The sequence below is a fragment of the Heloderma suspectum genome, chromosome 3 (assembly GCF_057233095.1).
Source record: "Heloderma suspectum isolate Gila_16-S chromosome 3, 16-S_ref, whole genome shotgun sequence".
Taxonomy (NCBI): domain Eukaryota; kingdom Metazoa; phylum Chordata; class Lepidosauria; order Squamata; family Helodermatidae; genus Heloderma; species Heloderma suspectum.
This window is the reverse complement of record NC_139460.1, coordinates 2486536-2507411: the sequence shown is the minus strand read 5'-3', so window position 1 is coordinate 2507411 and position 20876 is coordinate 2486536. Positions and strand designations below refer to the sequence as shown.

At 45.9% G+C, this 20876-nt stretch overlaps 1 protein-coding gene and 1 long non-coding RNA gene across 5 annotated transcripts in view; one reads left to right on the top strand and one right to left on the bottom strand.

Annotated features, from left to right (window-relative positions):
• NUP98 (nucleoporin 98 and 96 precursor) overlaps positions 1-20876 on the bottom strand; it is a 73362-nt gene that overhangs the window by 35601 nt on the left and 16885 nt on the right. For all 4 annotated transcript variants that reach the window (XR_014788916.1, XM_084842166.1, XM_084842165.1 and 1 more), the window contains 7 exons: positions 19378-19470; positions 18346-18486; positions 15685-15818; positions 8696-8883; positions 7659-7775; positions 4847-5157; positions 3794-3907 (listed from right to left, as the gene is read on the bottom strand). Coding sequence is in view for 3 of the 4 variants with exons in the window: in XM_084842166.1 (XP_084698292.1) it covers positions 3794-3907; positions 4847-5157; positions 7659-7775; positions 8696-8883; positions 15685-15818; positions 18346-18486; positions 19378-19470 (1098 nt within the window). In the remaining variant the exon portion in view is untranslated. The remainder of the gene's footprint in view (positions 1-3793; positions 3908-4846; positions 5158-7658; positions 7776-8695; positions 8884-15684; positions 15819-18345; positions 18487-19377; positions 19471-20876) is intronic.
• On the top strand, positions 4268-19604 carry LOC146349229 (uncharacterized). The gene is made up of 2 exons (XR_014788917.1): positions 4268-5249; positions 17396-19604. It is a non-coding gene; the product is annotated as an uncharacterized LOC146349229 (long non-coding RNA).

Here is a 20876-nt window from a genome sequence, read left to right as displayed (position 1 = left end):
GGGGCCATGGAACGTATCACAAGGCTAAAAGAGATGACGCCGGAAGATGAGCCCCGAAGGTGGCCGAAGGTGTCCAATATACTACTGGGGAAGAGCAGAGGGGATTTCCAAGTAGCGCCAGAAAGAGTGAAGCGGCTGGGCCAAACCCGAAAGGACACTCAGCTGTGGATGTGTCTGGTGGTGAAAAGAAAATCCAATGCTGTAAAGAACAATATTGTTTAGGAACCTGGAATGTCAGATCAATGAATCAAGGTAAGCTAGAGGTGGTCAAACATGAGATGGCAAGATTGAACATTGACATCTTGGGAATCAGCGAACTAAAATGGACAAGCATGGGCGAATTTAATTCAGGTGACCATCATATCTACTACTGTGGGCAAGAATCCCTTAGAAGAAATGGAGTAGCACTCATAGTCAACAAAAGGGTGGGAAAAGCAGTACTGGGGTACAATCTTAAAAACGACAGAATGATCTCAGTACGAATCCAAGGCAAACCATTCAACATCACAGTAATTCAGGTCTATGCCCCAACCACTGATGCCGAAGAAGCTGAGGTTGATCGGTTCTATCAACGGTTGATCGGTTGATCGGTACCTACAACACCTTCTAGAACTAACACCAAAAAAAGATGTCCTCTTCATCATAGGGGATTGGAATGCTAAAGTAGGAAGTCAAGAAATCACCGGGATAACAGGCAGGCATGGCCTTGGTGTACAAAATGAAGCAGGACAAAAGCTAATAGACTTTTGCCAAGAGAACACGCTGATCATAGCAAACACTCTTTTCCAACAGCACAAGAGGCAACTCTACACATGGACATCACCAGATGGTCAATATCGAAATCAGATTGATTATGTCCTTTGCAGCCAAAGATGGAGAAGCTCTATACAGTCAGTAAAAACAAGACCTGGAGCTGACTGTGGCTCAGATCATGAGTTTCTTGTTGCAAAATTTCAACTTAAATTGAAGAACGTAGGGAAAACCACTAAACCATTCAGGTATGACCTCAATCATATCCCTTATGAATATACAGTGGAGGTGAGGAATAGATTTAAGGGGTTAGACCTGATAGACAGAGTGCCTGAGGAACTATGGACAGAGGTCTGTAACACTGTTAAGGAGGCAGCAACGAAATCCATCCCAAAGAAAAAGAAATGCAAGAAAGCCAAGTGGCTGTCTGATGAGGCTTTACAAGTAGCTGAGGAAAGAAGGGAAGCGAAAAGCAAGGGAGAAAGGGGAAGATATATCCAACTGAATGCAGAGTTCCAGAGAATAGTAAGGAGAGACAAGAAGGCCTTCTTAAATGAACAATGCAAAGAAATCGAGGAAAACAACAGAATGGGAAAGACTAGAGATCTCTTCAAGAAAATCGGAGATCTCAAGGGAACGTTTTGTGCAAAGACGGGCATGATAAAGGACAAAGAAGGCAGGGACCTAACAGAAGCAGATGAGATTAAGAAGAGGTGGAAAGAATACACAGAAGAACTATACAGAAAAGATCTGAATGTCCCTGATAGCCATGATAGTGCTGTCACTTAACCTGAGCCGGACATCCTCGAGAGTGAAGTCAAGTGGGCCTTAGGAAGCATTAGTAACAACAAAGCTAGCAGAGATGACAGTATTCCAGCTGAGCTATTTAAAATCCTAAAAGATGATGCTGTTAAAGTGCTGCATTCAATATGCCAACAAATCTGGAACACTCAACAGTGGCCGCAAGACTGGAAAAGGTCAGTTTACATTCCAATTCCAAAGAAGGGCAACGCCAAAGAGTGTTCAAACTACCGCACCATTGCGCTCATTTCACATGCCAGCAAGGTGATGCTCAAAATCCTACAAGCTAGGCTTCAGCAGTATGCGAACCGAGAACTACCGGAAGTACAAGCTGGGTTTCGAAGAGGCAGAGGAACTAGAGATCAAATCGCCAACATTCGCTGCATCATGGAGAAAGCAAGAGAATTCCAGAAAAACGTCTATTTCTGCTTCATTGACTACGCTAAAGCCTTTGATTGTCTGGATCACAACAAACTGTGGCAAATTCTGAAAGTGATGGGAGTACCAGACCACCTTACCTGTCTCCTGAGAAACCTGTACGAGGGTCAAGAAGCAACAGTAAGAACCAGACATGGAACAACTGATTGGTTCAAAATTGGGAAAGGAGTACGACAAGGCTGCATATTGTCACCCTGCTTATTTAACTTATATGCAGAGTACATCATGAGAAACGCCGGGTTGGATGAATCAGAGGTCGGAATTAAGATTGCTGGGAGAATTATCAACAACCTCCGATATGCAGACGATACCACCCTAATGGCAGAAAGCGAAGAGGATCTCAAGAGCCTCTTGTTGAGGGTGAAAGGGGAGAGTGCAAAAGCTGGTTTGAAACTCAACATTACAAAAACGAAGATCATGGTATCTGGCCCCATCACTTCCTGGCATATAGAAGGGGAAGAAATGGAAGCAGTGACAGATTTTACTTTCTTGGGCTCCAAGATCACCGCAGATGGTGACTGTAGCCATGAAATTAAAAGACGCTTGCTCCTTGGGAGGAAAGCTATGGCAAACCTAGACTACATAGTAAGAAGCAGAGACATCACCTTGCCGACAAAGGTCCGTCTAATCAAAGCTATGGTTTTCCCAGTAGTAATGTATGGCTGTGAGAGCTGGACTATAAGGAAGGCTGAGCGCCAAAGAATTGATGCTTTCGAACTGTGGTGCTGGAGAAGACTCTTACGAGTCCCCTGGACTGCAAGGAGGTCAAATCAGTCCATCCTCAAGGAAATCAACCCTGAGTGCTCATTGGAAGGACAGATACTGAAGCTGAAGCTCCAATATTTTGGCCACCTAATGCGAAGAGAAAACTCTTTGGAAAAGACCCTGATGCTGGGAAAGACTGAAGGCAAAAGGAGAAGGGGACGACAGAGGATGAGATGGCTAGATAGCATCACGGATGCAATGAATATGAACTTGAGCACACTCCGGGAGAGAGCGCAGGACAGGAAGGCCTGGCGTGCTATGGTCCATGGGGTCACGAAGAGTCGGACACGACTGAACGACTGAACAACAATGATGTGAGTCACCTTGGGATAGCTCTGAAAGGTAGCATACAAATGTTGAAATAATAAAATTTATCTCAAGCAAGCACAGCAGTCAGTAGAAGCTATGAGCCCCCAGTTGCTATGACAGATATTAAAGTTATCAAATAATTCCCTGAAATGCTGAAGGAGGCATTCTTCTGTCTCCTCCTGCCAAAATGGGGCTGGGGAAGTTGAGGGACCTTTCTCCCAGCAAATTATGGAGGACAGAAATCTTGAGAGCAGTCTCTAGTAAAAAGGAAGAAAGCTTTCTGTGGCTTAGGAAGCTGGAACAGCCCTGCTATGGGCAGGGAAGATGGGGGGGGGAGCACTCCTGGTTCCCTAATCTCAGATGATCTTTGAACTTTGCCTTCTGACATGGATGAAAATGCCATGCATAAGACAAACGTGAAGGCGGTGTGGAAGGCAGGGATGTGTGCCCGGCACATGCAAAGGAACTGTGCCACTTGCCAAAATCCATGTGCACAATCACCATGCCTATGACTAAAAACAGCAGTGTGACAGGGCCCCATATTCCTAGAGCCAGCCACTGTGCTGTACATGAGGTAGCCTGGTCCATACTTTGATTATTTTTTTGCTGGTGTGAGCTCAGCTCCTTCAAGCCAGGAAATTACTTAACTTTCATGCAGAAAGGAACTTATTTGAGCTTTTGGAAAGGCAGCTGTGGCAGAAAAGGCCTCCATGCAGAGAAGCATCCTCACCTTTACGGCCAATGGTGAAATCTGTCACAATGCACTCTCCTTTGTCACTCGTCATTTTGGCCAGCTCTTCCATGGGTGGAATGGTGTAGTATCCAACTCGTGTTAAAACGATCCCTGAAAGAACCAAAACCTGGTTGAAGGCCACTCCTTTCGGCAACTTCAAAAACACATGCAGTGATTCAATGACAGCACAAATTAAACAAATTAACAAAACAATCAGCAACTGAGAACAACAGGTATGCCCACTTCAAAATTTTCACACTGAAGAATGTGAAAGGGAAAAGAACATGGTTTAAGAAAGAGCTTTCAAAGGAAGTTGGAGGCATCTTAGATATACAAGCATTGCAAAAACCTAACAAATTATTAACTCTGTAAGCAAGGTGAAAAGCTACTCAGTACCAGTTAAAATCAGCTACCGAATTGCCAACTCAAACAAGTCTGTCTAACATTCCTGGAAGCACCTCAACACTAGGCAGTTCAGATCTTATTTGTAAGGCTCCAGCACAATTTGCTGTCACAGGTTGAGTTAAATTTCTCATACTGCCGTGCTTGAGGATGGTGTGGAGAGTGCGGCGGGGGAAAGAAGAGAATCTGGCCAAAACAACAAAGGTTTGAAATCACGCCAGGGATGGCATCACTGGTCTGACGCATCATGAAGCAGATCCCTACTATACGCTACTATCAGCCACCGTTGGATGATTCAGACAAGCATGTTCTATGATGGCAGTCAATTCAAGCGGACATTTTCCAGAGCCCTTTTGAAACAGACCTGCAAATACACCGAGATCTACACAGTCTTGGATCATGAGTCACCGCAACCTGGTTGACTATTAAGAAGGCCAGCTCAATGCTGGAAAGTTCACTGAAACCTCAAGAGGTTTACTTATTTAGGGGAAGGCCACTTGAATCAGGCCAGGCAGCTTGAAGGACTCTCAGCATAAAGGGCTGCATGCATGAAAAACAGCCCTCCCCTGCTCTGCACCAGGGCTAGCTTTTCCAGTCTCGACCCGAGAGAGAAGAGCTGGACTGCCAGTAACAGGAACACAACCTCACCTGCTGGATGTACGTGATGTATGTCCTCCTCCTCCTCCTCATGGTCATCCTGCAGGGACTCCTCGTGGTAGGAGGCATCCTCACTGCTGCCTTCCAGCCCATTCCGCAGAGCAGCTCGCATGTTCAAGGCCATAATGGTGTCGTCCACGTTGTTATGATGTTTGTGCATGGCGTTCTCTGGCGTCTGTGGGAGGGGCTTGCCAACGGGGTTGGCATAGAACCGTGACCCTTCGTGAGGGTGACTGTCTTCTTCCTCCTGCTCTCCATCCTGCCTGTGGTTCTCATCAACTGACCTGGAGAGGAAGTTGAACCTGAGAAAGAAAGTCATACCATTTATGTGGCACTATCCATCTAAGGTCAGCTGCCTGAATCAGGGAACTGATTTCCATGGCCTGTGTCCAAGGTAAGGCCTCTTCTTAATTATAATACCTCTAAGTACCTCTGTGAAACAGAAGGACAGACATGTACATGGGGCAGCCTTGCCCAACCTGGTGCCCTCCAGATGTTTTGGACTAGAACCTCCAACATTCCTGACCACTGGCTATGGGGGCTGGAGCTGAGGAGTTGGGGAATGCTGATATAGGGAATTTTGGAACAAGCTAGTTAATGTGGCATGACCAAGAAGCTGCACTCCAGAAACCAGCTTCTCGTGATGCATGGCAATGCCTACAAGAGGCCCAGTTAAAAAGCTTCATAACGCAAATAACAATGCAGTTGAAACATTATGGAGTAGATAGCCAAAGGTAGTTGTACTACTGGTTATCTAACCCTTTAATAAACTTATACACAAGTGTTGCTGTATGGATCAGATATCTGTGAACTACACTGAACAGAACAAAGCAAACAACTGAAACAGATGTTAGAAAGTTGAGGCAGGATGTATTGTGTGGAGCCTGGAATAGGCAGAAGGGGAAGAGCCTGAAAACATTTGACCTTCATCTGTTATGAGAGAGATCCAGACCAACCCAATTCTGGCATCATAATGCAGTCTTCTCAGCACTGACCCATGTGTCAGGTCACGTGCAGACCTCCCAAGTCACCGATGCATTGAAAAATACGCACTGTGGCAAGGCCAACGAAAATACCAAAAGTGAAATGTATCCCCATAAAACACGACAGCTCCAATACAAAACTGTAATTTTGGGGGACCAATCTGCCCTCCAATGCGGGTTCCATTTCTGTTCTTCTAAAAGAAGACTCATTTAAAAAAAGCTTTTAAAATGGTTTACGAAGTAGTCAAAATAAATCTATGGGAGCAGCTCTTTGGCATATGAAGCACCAAAGAATCTGGACAGTTTCTCACAGACCATTTTAAATAACATGACATTGGAGACTCTGAAGTTTGGTTTTGGTCTCTGTCCAATATTGACCGCTTTAACTGGGAATGTTAGAAACTAGCTTGCGCAAGCAGTGGCCCATTGACAAACCTTGCTGGTAGGGTGGGTGGGAGTTACTGCGAGATCCCCCCATCGCACAAGACTGCTGAGCCCTGGGCTAGGTGAGTAGCTTCCTGCTCACTTAGCCCTGAACTTCAGCAGCCTAGTCTGCACAATAGCCTTGTAGCACAGACTGCCAAGATCTGGGGCTAGATGAGCAGGAAGCCTCCTCGCCTATTCCCCAAACCTATGCAGTATGATGAAGGTAGAGGCTTTTTTTCCTTTTGCCTCCTTATCTTGTATGGGAGAGTTGTGGGGAATTTGAGCCTATCCAAGACTCTTACGAGTCCCCTGGACTACAAGGAGGTCAAATCAGTCAATCCTAAAGGAAATCAATCCTGAGTGCTCATTGGAAGGACAGATACTGAAGCTGAAGCTGAAATATTTTGGCCACCTAATGCGAAGAGAAAACTCTCTGGAAAAGACCCTGATGCTGGGAAAGACTGAAGGCAAAAGGAGAAGGGGACGGCAGAGGATGAGATGGCTAGATAGCATCACCGATGCAATGAATATGGACTTGAGCACGCTCCGGGACAGAGCGCAAGTCAGGAAGGCCTGGCGTGCTATGGTCCATGGGGTCACGAAGAGTCGGACATGACTGAACGACTGAACAACTACACCCTCCAGAAGCACAGAGTTCAGCATTCTGAGAACCTCTGCTTCAAAAGAAAATGTTTCTAATTATTAAGCTTGCTAATGGTAGACCTGAAAGTCTGGGGGCAATGCCTGGCAAGATCTCAGAAGCCAGAACAGGAACTGTGCAGGATTTCCAGTGATGGTGGGTTCGTTGCCCCTCTCCATAACTAAACATCTTGAAGAATTCAAGGAGTCACAGCTGTCTTTTGGACTGTTTTTCCATGAAGTATGCAAAACCCAGTAATAATGCATGGTGATAGCTATGATTTCCTGAGAGCATTCAGTCCACTCACAATGGGAATTTTTGGGGAGATTTTAGGGAATAGGTATACATATTGACTGGACTCCCACTAAAGCACTAGCTAGGACCAACATGCTGCTAAGCAGCTGGTACGCCAGAACGCACCCCAACAGGCCTGGCACTTTACATATTACCCTGACACACTTTGGGGAGGATACCAAGCTGCAGTCAGGATGGTATCAGTTACAGAAGGCGAGACAGGCTGCTTTCCAGTGCGAGTGCTGCCAGTACAACACAAGCAGCTTTTGCATCCCTTCCTGCTCCACAAACTCCACACAAGATGGAATTTGGCAGAGCATTTCTAGCTTCAGGGCAACAACAGAGAAGATTTGCAAATGCTTGAAACTGAACTACAGCAGGAGCTGCACCTTCGAAATTAGTTTATTTCAGAAGCGAACATAGCAAAGATCATGCTTCTTTGAGACCTACACAGACATACCGTTCTCCATTCTCTGGATATTCAGATGGAGAGGCGAGATCATCAACTTCACAACTAGCAGGAGAGAACAGACTGCTGCTGTTGAGGTTCTTCAACACCAGCTTCTTAATGCTCTTCCTGAGAGAGAGACACACACACACCCAGGTCACAAAACATCAGCTGAAAAGTGACACCATGATCCCACAGCTGTGGAGCAGACCAGCATAGACCAGTGGTCTTCCCTTGGTGGGTATGACCCACAACTGGGTTGTGCCCTAACCCAGGAGAAAGGGGCACCTCACCAATGACATCACTATTATTTATTTATAATTAATTAGTATTTTAAAGCTGCTTTCCTGCCAAAGAAGGCCTTCTCCGGCAGAAAATAAAAACATCAAAATACATTTTCTTTTTTCTGTTTGAGAAAAGGATAAAAGAAAAAAGACAGTGAAAGGGTGCTATGTATAACGGAGACTTGAACTGGCTCTGCTCAAGGAACTCTGGGAATTGTAGTTCTATGAGAAGGGGGCGCGGAATCTCTCACAGACATCTTAGCAGTTCACCAAGCTACAATTCCCAGGACTCTTTAGGAGAAGTCAGGACAGTTAAACTGGTATTTAAAAAACTACAAGCTCAGCACATACATACCTAGAGAGAGAGCTGTGGTGGGGGAATCTATAGCAAACCATCGCACTGAGTTTTACATTGTGTGATGGAGTTAAAAGGTATGTCTCGGGTATTAAGAGGTTGAGAACTACGGCTCCAGTCTATGGTTGTGTTCAACATCTGTACACTACATCATGTATAGATACTTGAAACAGCCTCCACAAAATGTGAGGGAACCCTTTAGAACGAGGAGGCACTGAATTGACTCAAGTATGTGGGCACTAAACATGATCTTGAATGAAGTAGTAAGCAGTAATTGCATCCAACAAGAGTCAGGCTGTTCTAGGATAAAACCAGAATGGAACACAGCTTAAGATCACCATGAATCACACCAGATTTGCATATTCTCCCACTACGCATCACACATAAAAAAATAAAGACTTAGCACTAACCTGGGCATGAAAGCCCCGTTTGACAGGGCTGGCTCATCCTCATCTAGGCCATCAAAGAGGTGGGATTTAGAGGATCCCATTGTCTGCAAAGCTTTCGGCCGCACCCTCGTTGCTGGGCGAGGGGTCAACTTGTAGTGAGTGGGCGTGGTCAATGCCTTCTGGGCCGCTGGATTGGTTGGCTTCAGTCTCTGAAAAAAGAAGCATGCAATGCAAACTTGAGGTGATTCAGGACTGGCCACTAACACTTGTCCCATGCTAGAGTGTGTGCAGTGTTGGCTGAATGCTTTCAATCGGTTTTATTTTGGCTTGTAATCTTATAGCTTTAGTAGCAATCTGGACCATGTGAGTGCACAAAGTGTGCTAACTGGTTGCTGTCTGGGAATATATGAGACTACTGTCCAATTCTCACAGATTATTCTCACTCCAGCAGTCATGCTGCTCCATGGCAAATGCATGGGTCTTTTCAAATGACAGGCATGCACAGCTGCAATGACATCCTTACTGGGTACACGCCATGACTTTAAGAACATTCAAGAGCATCTGTTCATTCAAATGCTTCCATTTGGGTTCTACAGGGCAATGGCAAATCTGGGTTTGAAAACCGGCACTGAAGCCTGCCAGCACCGCAATGGGGATGCGGAAGCACAGAACTTGTCAGCTGAAGCATACGCAAAGAGGCAATGCCAGGAAGTGTAGCAATGCCAGTGCCACTGCTTTGTAAGCCTAAAATCACTGTGGAAGTGTGAAGGTTTGAGGCCTACAGAGGCAAGGAAAAAGGTCAGGCCTAGAGGCCTGGAGTTTTTGTTGGGAGGGGGTATCCCTGAGAGAAGTTTCATTTCCCCGGTTAAATTTCAGTTTCATTCCCCCAATTAAGTTTCATTTCTTCAGGTTTGAAGCAGTACTTTTGGTTTTGGGGGAGGAGGGTATAAAAAGAGAGTCAGAAAGACCAGAGCAGTAAGAGGGAGCAGGAAGAAGCAGCCTGGAGAAGTCTTAAGTACAGCTAGGCTAAAGGAACTCGTGTTTTGCAACTTTTATTTTGTCTTAATGCCTTTTGTACCACTCAGCTCTATCGTGTAAATACCTTTAGTTGTGATTTGCTTGCTTTAATTTACCAGTTAACTGTTGTGGCTAAAACCCAAGTGTCTAAAGTGCTAATCACCCCAAACCTACAGCCTAAACCACATGTTACTGGAAAGGTAAAAGGAATGTGGGAGTCTTAAGGAGGCAAGAGATCCTTAAGGAGTTGCTCAGGGGGACCATGTCATAAGGGAATTCAGCCCAAATCAACTAATGTGGCAGCCAACCAACGTGGACTTTGCAGAAGCAGGCACCTGCATGCAAGTCGACAAAACACCCATGTAGTGAACAGCATTAACTCATGGTGGTGGCCTTCCTTAGGCAAGCCATTCTTTGCCAACCTCAAACTCCAATCCACCATACAGGGGAAAACAATGACACCCCTCACCCCCCCCCCCAATGTTATAGGGTTAGGGTTAGATAAAGTACAAGGTAATTGTAAGGATTACAAGACAGTGAACATGAAGTGGTTTGAAAGCATCAAAGTGCTATATATATACTCAGTATGAAACTGATTAGCAATCTCTGAACATGCTATCAAGCAAGTAAAGCAGGGAGATGTTCAGCCCTGCCTGGGTTCTAAATGGCATGTTCCCCCTGATGCGGTCTTATGATTAGGCAGACTAACAGCCAAAACAGACAGACACTCGAGTTCTCAAATGGGCATCAGAAAAAAATATTGTTCTTTGTCCTTCAGCCCTTCCAAGTTTCATCCTAAAATGCTGTCAATATCAGTATTTTGCTTGTGACAAGCAATCATTTTACATGGTTTTAAATTAAAGTGTTTTGGTCATAAGAGCTTAAAAGGAGCTCCGCTGGATCAGAACAAAGGTCCATCTAGCCCAGCGTCCTACTTTCCACTGTGGCCACACCATGCCTACAAGGAGGGCTCCATGATGGCAAGAGCAGTACCGCTCCCCCGGTCTTGTTTTCCAGCAGCTGATCTTTAGAGGAACACTGCCTCCAAATATCATAGAATCATAGAATAGTAGGGTTGGAAGGGGCCATCGAGTCCAACCCCCTGCTCAATGCAGGAACCCAAGTCAGAGCATCCCTGACAGATGGCTGTCCAGCCTCATCTTGAATGCCTCCACTGTGGGAGAACCCACCACCTCCCTAGGTCACTGGTTCCATTGACATATTGCTCTGACAGTCAGGAAGTTTTTCCTGATGTTCGGCCAGAATCTGGCTTCCTGTCACTTGAGCCCATTCTTCCGTATCCTGCACTCTGGGATGATCGAGAAGAGATCCTGGCCTTCCTCTCTGGGACAACCTTTCAAGTCCTTGAAGAGCGCTATCATATCTCCCCTCAGTCTTCTCTTCTCAAGGCTAAACATGCCCACTTCTTTCAGTCTCTCTTCAAAGGGCTTTGTTTCCAGTCCCCTGATCATCTTTGTTGCCCTCCTCTGAACCCTCTCCAGTTTGTCTGCATCCTTCTTCAAGTGTGGTGCCCAGAACTGGACACAGTACTCCAGACGAGGCGTAACCAGTGCTGAGTAGAGGGGAACAAGTACTTCCCGGGATTTGGAAGCTATGCTTCCATGAATGCAGCCCAAAGGGGCACTGGCCTTTTTTGCAGCCACATCACATTGTTGGCTCATATTCAGCTTGTGATCGACAACAATTCCAAGATCCTTCTTGCTTGTAGTGTTGTTGAGCCACGTATCCCCCATCTTGGAACTGTGCCTTTGGTTTCTTTTTCCTAGGTGCAGAACTTGGCATTTATCCCTATTAAATGTCATTCTGTTGTTTTCTGCCCAGCGCTCCAGTCTATCCAGATCACTTTGAATTTTGTTTGTCTTCCAAAGTATTAGCTATCCTGCCCAATTTAGTGTCATCTGCAAATTTCATCAGCATCCCCTGCGCCTCCTCCTCCTCCAAGTCATTAATAAAAATGTGGAAGAGCACTGGGCCGAGGACTGAGCCCTGCGGTACCCCACTCGTTCCCTCTCTCCAGTTGGAGAAGGTCCCATTGATAAGCACTCTTTCACTGCGGATCCACCGGATCGTTGTTTCATCTAGCCCACTTTGAGCTACTTTGCTCAGCAAGATATCATGGGGCACATTGTTGACAGCTTTGCTGAAGTTGAGGTATGTGATGTCTACAGCATTCCCACAGTCTACAAGGGAGGTGACTTGATCAAAAAATGAGATCAGTTTCGTCTGGCAGGACTTGTTTTTGACAAATCCATGTTGGCTTCGAGTAATCACTGCATTGTTTTCAAGGTGCTTACAGATGGATTACTTTATCATCTGCTCCAGAATTTTCCCAGGGATTGATGCCAGACTGACTGGTCAGTAGTTCCCAGGTTCCTTTTTACCCTTTTTGAAGATAGGGACCACATTAGCCCTCCTCCAGTCATCTGGCACTTCCCCCGCCCTCCATGATTTCTCAAAGAGAATAGACAGCGGTTCTGAGAATTCTTCTGCCAGTTCCTTTATTCCTCTAGGATGCGGTTCATCTGGCCCTGCAGATTTGAACTCATTCAAAGTCATTAGGTGTTCCTTCACCATATGCCTATCGATCTCAAGCTGCAATCCTGCCCCTTCAGCCTGTACGTCGCCTTTGCCAGGGGGGTCATAGACCCTCTTTGGGGAGAAGACTGAGCCAAAGTAGGAATTGAGCACCTCTGCCTTGTCTTTGTCATCTGTTATCATTTTGCCATCCTTATTTAATAGCTGAACAACCATTTCTTTCCTCTGCCTTTTACTATGCACGTAGCTGAAGAAAACCTTTTTGTTGTTTTTAGCATCCCTCACTAACCTCAGCTCGTTCTCTGCTTTAGCCTTCCTGACACCATCCCTGCAATTCTGTGCTAGCTGCCTGTACTCTTCCTTTGTTACTTGGCCTTCTTTCCACTTCCTATATGTGTCCTTTTTTGTTTTCAGGTCATCCCTAAGCTTTTTGCGAAGCCACATTGGCTTCTTCTGTTGTCTTCCACCTTTTCTTCTTGTTGGAATTGTTTGTGATTGTGCCTTGAGAATTTCCTTTTTTAAAAGCTCCCACCCATCTTGGACTCCTTTTCTCGTTAGCGTCGCTTGCCATGGGACCTTACTGATCATTGTTCTGAATTTATTAAAATCAGCTTTCCTAAAATCCAGGGTATGTGTTTGACTACACACGGCTTTTGCTTCCCTTAGAACCAAGAACTCAAGTACAACATGGACGCTTTCCCCCAGAGTTCCTGTAACTGCTACTTTATCCTCTAAGTCAAGGACAGCCGATCCTGTAGTTCCTTCCTCTACTTTCTGTAGGAGGAAGTGATCTGCCACACAAGTCAGGAATTTCCTGGAGGGGCCATGTTTTGCAGAATTTGTCTCCCAAAAAGGATCGGGGAAATTGAAGTCCCCCATTACTACTACATCATGCTTCCTTAAAACATTGGCTATTTGCTTTTCAAAAGCTTCATCCTTGTCTTCTCCTTGGTTGGGTGGCCGGTAGTAGACTCTGACCACCAGGTTCCTTTTATTCTTTGCTCCATTTATTTTGATCCAGATGCTCTCGATGGGGCTACCAAGCTCCTCCTCCTGTATTTCTGTGCAGAGATATGTATTTTTCTCATACAGTGCAATCCCACCTCCCTTTCTGTTCCTCCTGTTCTTTTTGAACAAGTTATATCCTTCAATTGCTGTATTGCAGTCATGAGAGTCATCCCACCAAGTCTCAGTTATACCTATCAAGTCATAATTTCCCTCCTGTATTAAGAGTTCAAGTTCATTCTGTTTGTTTCCCATACTCTGGGCCTTAGTATATAGACATTGAAGACCATGTGCTTCATAGTCTGGCTTTCTTCCTACATGTGTCTGAAGACTATTATTGGGTGCTATCAGAGCTGTTCTCTTCGTTGCAGTGCATGCGCCTACGTCCATTGTTACCCCCAGCATTACATCTCCCTTCCCCGTAGGATTCAGTTTAAAGCCCTCCTGATGAAGTTCTTCATGCTGTGGCCAAACACATTCTTCCCAGCCTTTGTGAGGTGCAACCTGTCCCTTGCCAACAGCCCATCTTCCAGGAAGTATGGGCCGTGGTCCCAGAATCCAAATCTCTCTTGTCGGCACCACCTTCGTAGCCAGTCATTTACCCGGAGTATTTTTCGTTCCCTTTCTATCCCTCTTCTAACTGCTGGAAGGATGGATGAGAAAACTATCTGGGCCCCAAAGTTCTTGAGTTTCCTTCCCAAAGCTTCAAAGTCTGACGTGATCTCTTCGTAGCTCCGCTTGGCGGTATTTGTTCCCACATGGATGAGAAGAAAGGGATACCTGTCAGTGGGCTTTATGAGTGCAGGCAACCTTTCAGTCACGTCTCTAATCTGTCCTCCCGGGAGACAACATACCTGGCGAGTCCACGGGTCTTCGCGACATACTTGGGTCTCGATCCCACACAACAAGGAGTCTTCCACTACTACCACTCTTCTCTTCTTCTTGTTGTGGGCCTGGGTTTCATCGCCTCTGTTTGACTGACCTTCAGCCTCTTGCTCACTCTCATGTAGGTTCCCTTGTGATTCTTCCTCTGCAGGCTGTCCTCCAGTCTCATCCGCAAGTACCTGGAATTGGCTCCACAGCTCCACTGGTGCAGAGTGGCGCCTAGTTCTTCTTCTCCTGTCACCCTTTTCCAAGGAGTATCCTCTACTCCATTTTTCTTCACCTCAGCATTTCCCACTTCTGCCTCATCTTGCTGTTGCTCTTCAAGCTTCTGGTCTGCCCTTTGCTGCTGTAGTTCCCCCATTCTGTCGAAGAACTTGTGTTCTCTTATTCCCCAGAGGGTCAACAGTCGCCGCTCCAGTCCACTTACTTTTTCTTCCAGCAGCGTGATCAACTTGCACTTGTTGCAGGTGTAGGCCATGCTGTTCTCAGGCAAGAAAACGAACATTGCACACACCTTGCAGGTCACCACCACTGGAGAGTCCTGTCCTTCCATTGCCTCTTTTCCCTTTTTGTGTCTAGCTTTGTGATTGTTCTAGACTAGCCTGTGCCTGCTCCTCTACTCAGTAGAGGTTAAAAGCAGAGTCCCACTGGTGTGGACGTGTGTGTTACAAGACAAAAAAATGAAAAAAAAATTAGTTAAAAAAATAAAAAAATGAAAAAAAATGTTAGGGGCCTCCCCCTTGACCTCCCCTGCCAAACTCCCCTGGCCAACTCCTCTTTGCTCCCCCTGTTCGCTCACTCTGGTCGCTCGCTCTCTTGCTCGCTTGCTTCTGTAGTCCCTGGACCAGCTGGAGCAGCTTGCTCTGCTCGGCTCTGCTCAGCTGGGAGGTGGGGAAACAGACTGAAGCTTCCCACCCACTCAGCTGCTGGGAGTATTCAGGCCACCCCCCCCAATTCAGTTGGAGCTCTCAGAACCACCTGGTGAGCTCACAGCCACTCAGAAGGATAAAGGGCAGCCCCCTGGGCTTCCTGCAGCCCACTTACCTCTTAGCCTCTGTCTCCTTTGTCTCTTCTACCACCGCAACTCCCCTGGCCAACTCCTGTTTGCTCCCCGTTTGCTTGCTCTCTGGAAGCCTGCTTGCTTCTGTAGTCCCTGGACCAGCTGGAGCAGCTTGAGTCAGCTGTAGTCCCTGGACCAGCTGGAGGTTCCCTATTCAGCTTCCATGATTAAGAACCACTGGTAGACCTCCCTCTCCATGAATCTGTCTGAGCCCCTTTTGAAGCTATCTAAGCCAGTGGCCATCACCATATTCTTTGGCACCAAACTCCATCAGTTAATTATGCCTTGTGTGAAGAAAGACTTCCTTGTGTCCGACCTGAAACATTTGGCAATCCATTCACTGGGTGATCTGAAGTTCTAGTATTGTATGACATGGAGAAAAGCCTTCTGTACACCCTTTCTTCACAGCAGGCATACTTTTATAAATCTGTTCACCATCCCCCTTCAGCCATTTTGACTTAACCCTCCCATCCTCACCTCCACTTACCTCCTCTTTCTTCTTTGGGTCAGACATAGGGTTTCTGAAGAGAGGGGAATCCCCAAAGGGTGAGTAAGTCAAGCTATTGAGGTGCTGCTGAAGAATTGCTTGCTGGGCTGCTGAAGCATTTGGATCTGTCAAAGCTGAATGAAAATGTAAGAAAAATGTCAGTCCAATATCCCACAAGAAAATTCAGAGGTGGGCAACTTGTGACCCTCAGATATTTTGGCCTACAGCTCCCTTGAGCCCTCACCACTGGCTATGCTGGCTAGGGCTGATGGGAGTTGTAGGCCAAAACATCTGGAGGACTATAAGTTGCCCACCCCAGCACAAAATGATACAAGAAGCTGCTAACAGAAGAACCAGTCTCTGTTATCATGCAGGTAACCCAAGGCTGCAACAGCTGCCCTTGTCCAAGAGCTTCACCCCACTGCCATTAGCTGTACAGTGCCGGGGGCTATAAGGTGTGTAGCCATTCTTCCAGGCTCCTTCCATGGGGCCCTGTGGACATATCTGAATGGGTGGTTCCCCCACTCAGATATGCTTCCCCAGCACGTGCAATGCCAACCGAGCTCTCTGAACTGCTCCACAAGACTAAGCACCCCCGAACCAGCTGCACACAAGTCTGCTGGGCAGTGACCCCTGTGTTCCGCCGAGCGCCCAGCACCAACCAAAGCTGTATGAAGCAGCTGCAGAGTCAACCGAGGGCCGGCTTGCACCATCGCCAAGTGGTTAACAAGCCACAGTGGCTTATTAACCACCTTAGTTGTGCTGGTAGCATGCTGACCCAATCTGCTCAATCACCTTCACTGGCGCAGCTTACCATGTCATTTGTAACCATGGCAGCAACCCATCCTCACCAAGTTCAGATGACATCGTAAGCCAGGCTGGTGAGAGTAATTAAGCAAATCAGGCTGATGTGTGATTGGTGCACACAGCATGGTTAACAAGCCACCATGGCTTGTTAACTGCACTGGCAATTATGCAAACCAGGTCAGAGTCTAGCACAGTGGTTTGAAAGAAACCCTCTTCTTTTTCCATTTTTAATTTCTGAGCCTTAGCCTGGTCTTATCTAGAGAAAAACTGCAGAATTTCATTAGAGACAGAGTGCACCTGGGGGAGACCACGGATCAGCAGTAAAAAGGGAAAAAGGGGCTGTGTTTGTTCTGTTCATCCAACAGGCAGGTTGTCAAACTCACCTCTTTGCAAATGCAGATGACAAAGAGCAAGATATTGAAAGGTCCTGCTCTGCTGTCACAGAACTCTTTACAGCAAAGGACCTTTCCACACAGCTGGCACTGCTACAAGCATGTGCAAAGAGGTGTGCAAACACACCCATCCAGCTCAATAGAGTTGAAAGTGGAGCTTTCATACACCTGCAATACTCTGAAATGAAAAGTCCTTAGCCATCACCACAGTCTGTGCTGAAATAGTAAAGAGTATTTGTTTCTTTGCAGACACTCCACATTTTCAATCAGTCGAGGCTCTAGGCCTCAAATCTGATGAGCAGGACACAGGTGCCTAGGCATATGCTCTCCTGTTCAGTCCAGAAGCTCAGCTGCGATCACAAATGAACCGTGTGGCAAACCTACAAGATGGTCTCATTCCTGACTATAGAGTTGGTTTGGAAAGTGAGTGTTTTTCTCAACTAAGGCTACTCACTATGAAGAGGCAAGAGCTTCATCTTAAATTGACTTGAAGACCCTTTGATTCTCTCTAGGCTGTTTTTAAAGACCCTGATGCTGGGAAAGACTGAAGGCAAAAGGAGAAGGGGACGGCAGAGGATGAGATGGCTAGATAGCATCACTGAGGCAATGAATATGGACTTGAGCACGCTCCGGGAGAGAGCGCAGGACAGGAAGGCCTGGCGTGCTATGGTCCATGGGGTCACGAAGAGTCGGACACGACTGAACGACTGAACAACAACAACAACAACAAGGCTGTTTTTAAGGGATCTACCTAAACTGCTGCAACGATGTTTTGCATATTTCCCTGTCAATTTTGCCCTCACTCAAACAGTTTTAAGACACTCCTATCCATGGGAGGTTTGAATTTCAGGCAGCACACTTGAGAAGAACTGCACAGAGCAGTCTTGATATATCAAGATGAAATCTGACTCCACTTAGCCAAGTTTATACACCAAGGGGGAAGTCAGCCATCTGACAATGCTCCAACTCACAACAGGGGAGTGCAAATGCTCTCGTATGACAGTACTACAGGATCCATGGGGAAACCTGCCTAATTCAATGTATGAAAGTCACAAGATATTCTAGCATAAAAAGCACAGTCCCTTGCACTTTAGTCTCCCATACCAAACCAAGAACCACGTTCAGGCACAACCCAAGGCAACCCTAACACAAAACAACTAGGATGTTTTCTTGCTTACTTAAGGCGCTGCCTTCCCCAAAATTAGACCTCAGTGGTTGCATTGCTTGTACTGACTGTCAGGCAGAGATTTAGCAAGGCTAAGAACTGGACCCTTGGATCGTCTACAAACCAGTGCATGTACTATGCCACGTTCTTCTTCTTGCTGAACACCCAACCTGCCTCAATGCGCAGAGCAGAGTGACAGTGAACAAGTGCAATCTCATGTAGCTTCTTGCTAAGTGACAGGGTCACTTAATAATCATTTTTTAATTCAGACAATGCATTTGTGAATGATGCACTTACCCACAGCAGGCTGGGGAGCGCCAAAGCCCAGGGTGGCGGTTGATGTATTAAATCCAGGGGCACCAAATGCTCCCGTCCCCAGTGTGCCCCCTAGTTTAGGCTGGGTGCTCCCAAACAACGAAGTCTGCGTTGCACTAAGGGCTACAGAAGAAGGAGAGAGAAACAGAATAGTTTGTGGAATGCCATCATGAACAATCAGCAGCAATAAACATATTCAGACCCTCTCTCAAGATAGCTCAGAAAAGGAAATAATCATACTTAGTGTTCCTGGGAACATGTCTCCCTTCCCCCAGTCTCTCACTTGCCAATTCTTGCTTTGCAAAAGGAGAAACTTCCAGATTTCATTTCAAGAGCAAGTTTTTTAAATGATGCATGTTATTAAACTTGGCTATTCTCTCAGTTACGGAGTTAAATATTAACTGTGGCTGCTAACAGAAGGCCCCACAGCTGTTATTTCTTACATAAGGAAGGGCCGATTGGGTGGGTGGGAGAAACAGTAGGAAAAATACTGTTCTGATCACAATGTACTGGTCACTTTCCTACAAGTATGCAGTTAGCCAGAGTATTACCTCCTTAATGAGTATCCAGCATACTCAGTAACTAGGAATCCATGACAAGACAGACAAAATCAAATGAAATTATAGAAAGCTTGATGATTTTACAGCAACTTAACATTTTTCTGTCATATAGAACAAAGGTTGGATTTTTATTTTTTAGCTTCAGCAAGATTGGGAAAGGGAAAGAAAGTATAAAGCAACAACTTTCTGGAGGTAGGAAAGAGTAAACAGAAATGTTGGAGAACTGGGAGGCATTATGTGTGGGGGTGCGGTGTCTCATTCATCATCTAGTAATGACAGAGGCTAAAAAATAGCAAAGCACAGAAAGGAGGAAGAATTTTGGTGGATTTCCATTTGCTACAGGCTTGCTGTTATGCTTAGTGAATCTGCACTGTGGCATACAGAATTTTGGCTGAGAGCCTATCAGAGAGAGAAAAGACTATGTTTCCAATGGTAGCACCTTCCTATTCTTTACCTGTTCCAAATCCTGTTCCAAGTCCAGTTCCCAGAGTCCCAGCTGCAGGCTTGTTTCCAAACAGGCTATTCCCAGTGGTATTTGCACCAAAACCTACAAATAGAGAATGATCAGTGGGCTTTTTCGACATCCAGGCCTCTCTTCTACATAAGCACTGCACGTGGTCAATGTGCCAACATGCAATCTACTTGAACTTAATGCAAAGTCTTTTTTCTAGACGATGAGAGCTGTTTTCTGGAAAAACAGGGCTGGCCGCCACTGAAGAGAAGGACTTAGCCAGCACTTCCCCATCTTCTACACCCAGAAGCCTCAAAATGGAAAGTAAGAGTCTTTAAGGCAGCATGGGTAGTTGTCCAGGAAGGTACAAGTTTCTCATGACCACTCCGCCCCTGCTTCCTTTACCAAAACCTGGGGAGTCTGTCACTAAGGAAAGGAAGCAGGAGAAACCCTTTTGGCAGGAAGGAAGAAGGCAGCAAACTCTCAACGCTTTCTAGCTGCCTTCCACCAATCACTATCAGGGAGCAGAGATAACTTATGGCTGATTGGTCTGAAGGAAGCTTAGACCCCAGCACTGGCTTCGAAGGATATTCTGGAAGGTTTGCATACTTTTGTATAAGGAAGCCCAATAAGGCAAAGTTAAGAATCCACAACAGACTGAGACCAATTGCTTGGCCTGGGCAAAAGTATGTTCACCTACCACTAACAGAAAGGCCCTCTGAGCAAGCTGCATATGGTAACAAAATCTCAAACAGTATTCAAGAATGATTACATGTGATGTGCTCTGGTCTTTTACTAGAGGAAAAGCCCACTAACAAGATGACACTTCCTACCATTACCTAGAATCATAGAATAGTAGGGTTGGAAGGGGCCTACAAGGCCATCGAATCCAACCCCCTGCTCACCTCTTCCCCTGCACCCCACCCCTAGTCATATGAAACCCAAATTCGGCACTGAGGACACCACCACCATAGAACTGGAACTGACTCAGTGGACTGTCTAGAGCAGTCTCCTCTGAGGCGATATCCCCAAACAGTTGCCACAGAACCTTCAGGAAGACCCCACATTTCCTATCAAAGATCATCTGATGTGTGTTTTTTTCTGTTTGTTTTGTTAAAACTCACAATAAAAAATTGATTTAAAAAGAAAAAGATCAGCTGATCAAATGAACAAGTCACCTTACAGTTAGGAACTTTAAATTCCTGCACAAGAGGCCAAAACAAACTGTGTCAAGAATGTCCCAGGTGCTCCTATGAAGCATGGCTTACCCGACAGCATGCAAATAGGTAAGCCATACTTACCTAAAAACCTTTAGCATAATTGAGCCCACAGCAGGCCAGGTGATATATTCAGTGCTAGGGATGGGTGAAAAATTAGTTCAATTTGCATTTCAGTGCAAACATACCAAATTCACACTTCCCAAACCTAAACACAAATGGCAATGCAGTTTGTTGCTGACATTCATTTACGAAGTTTGTGATGCAGTCCACAAAAAAAGTGTA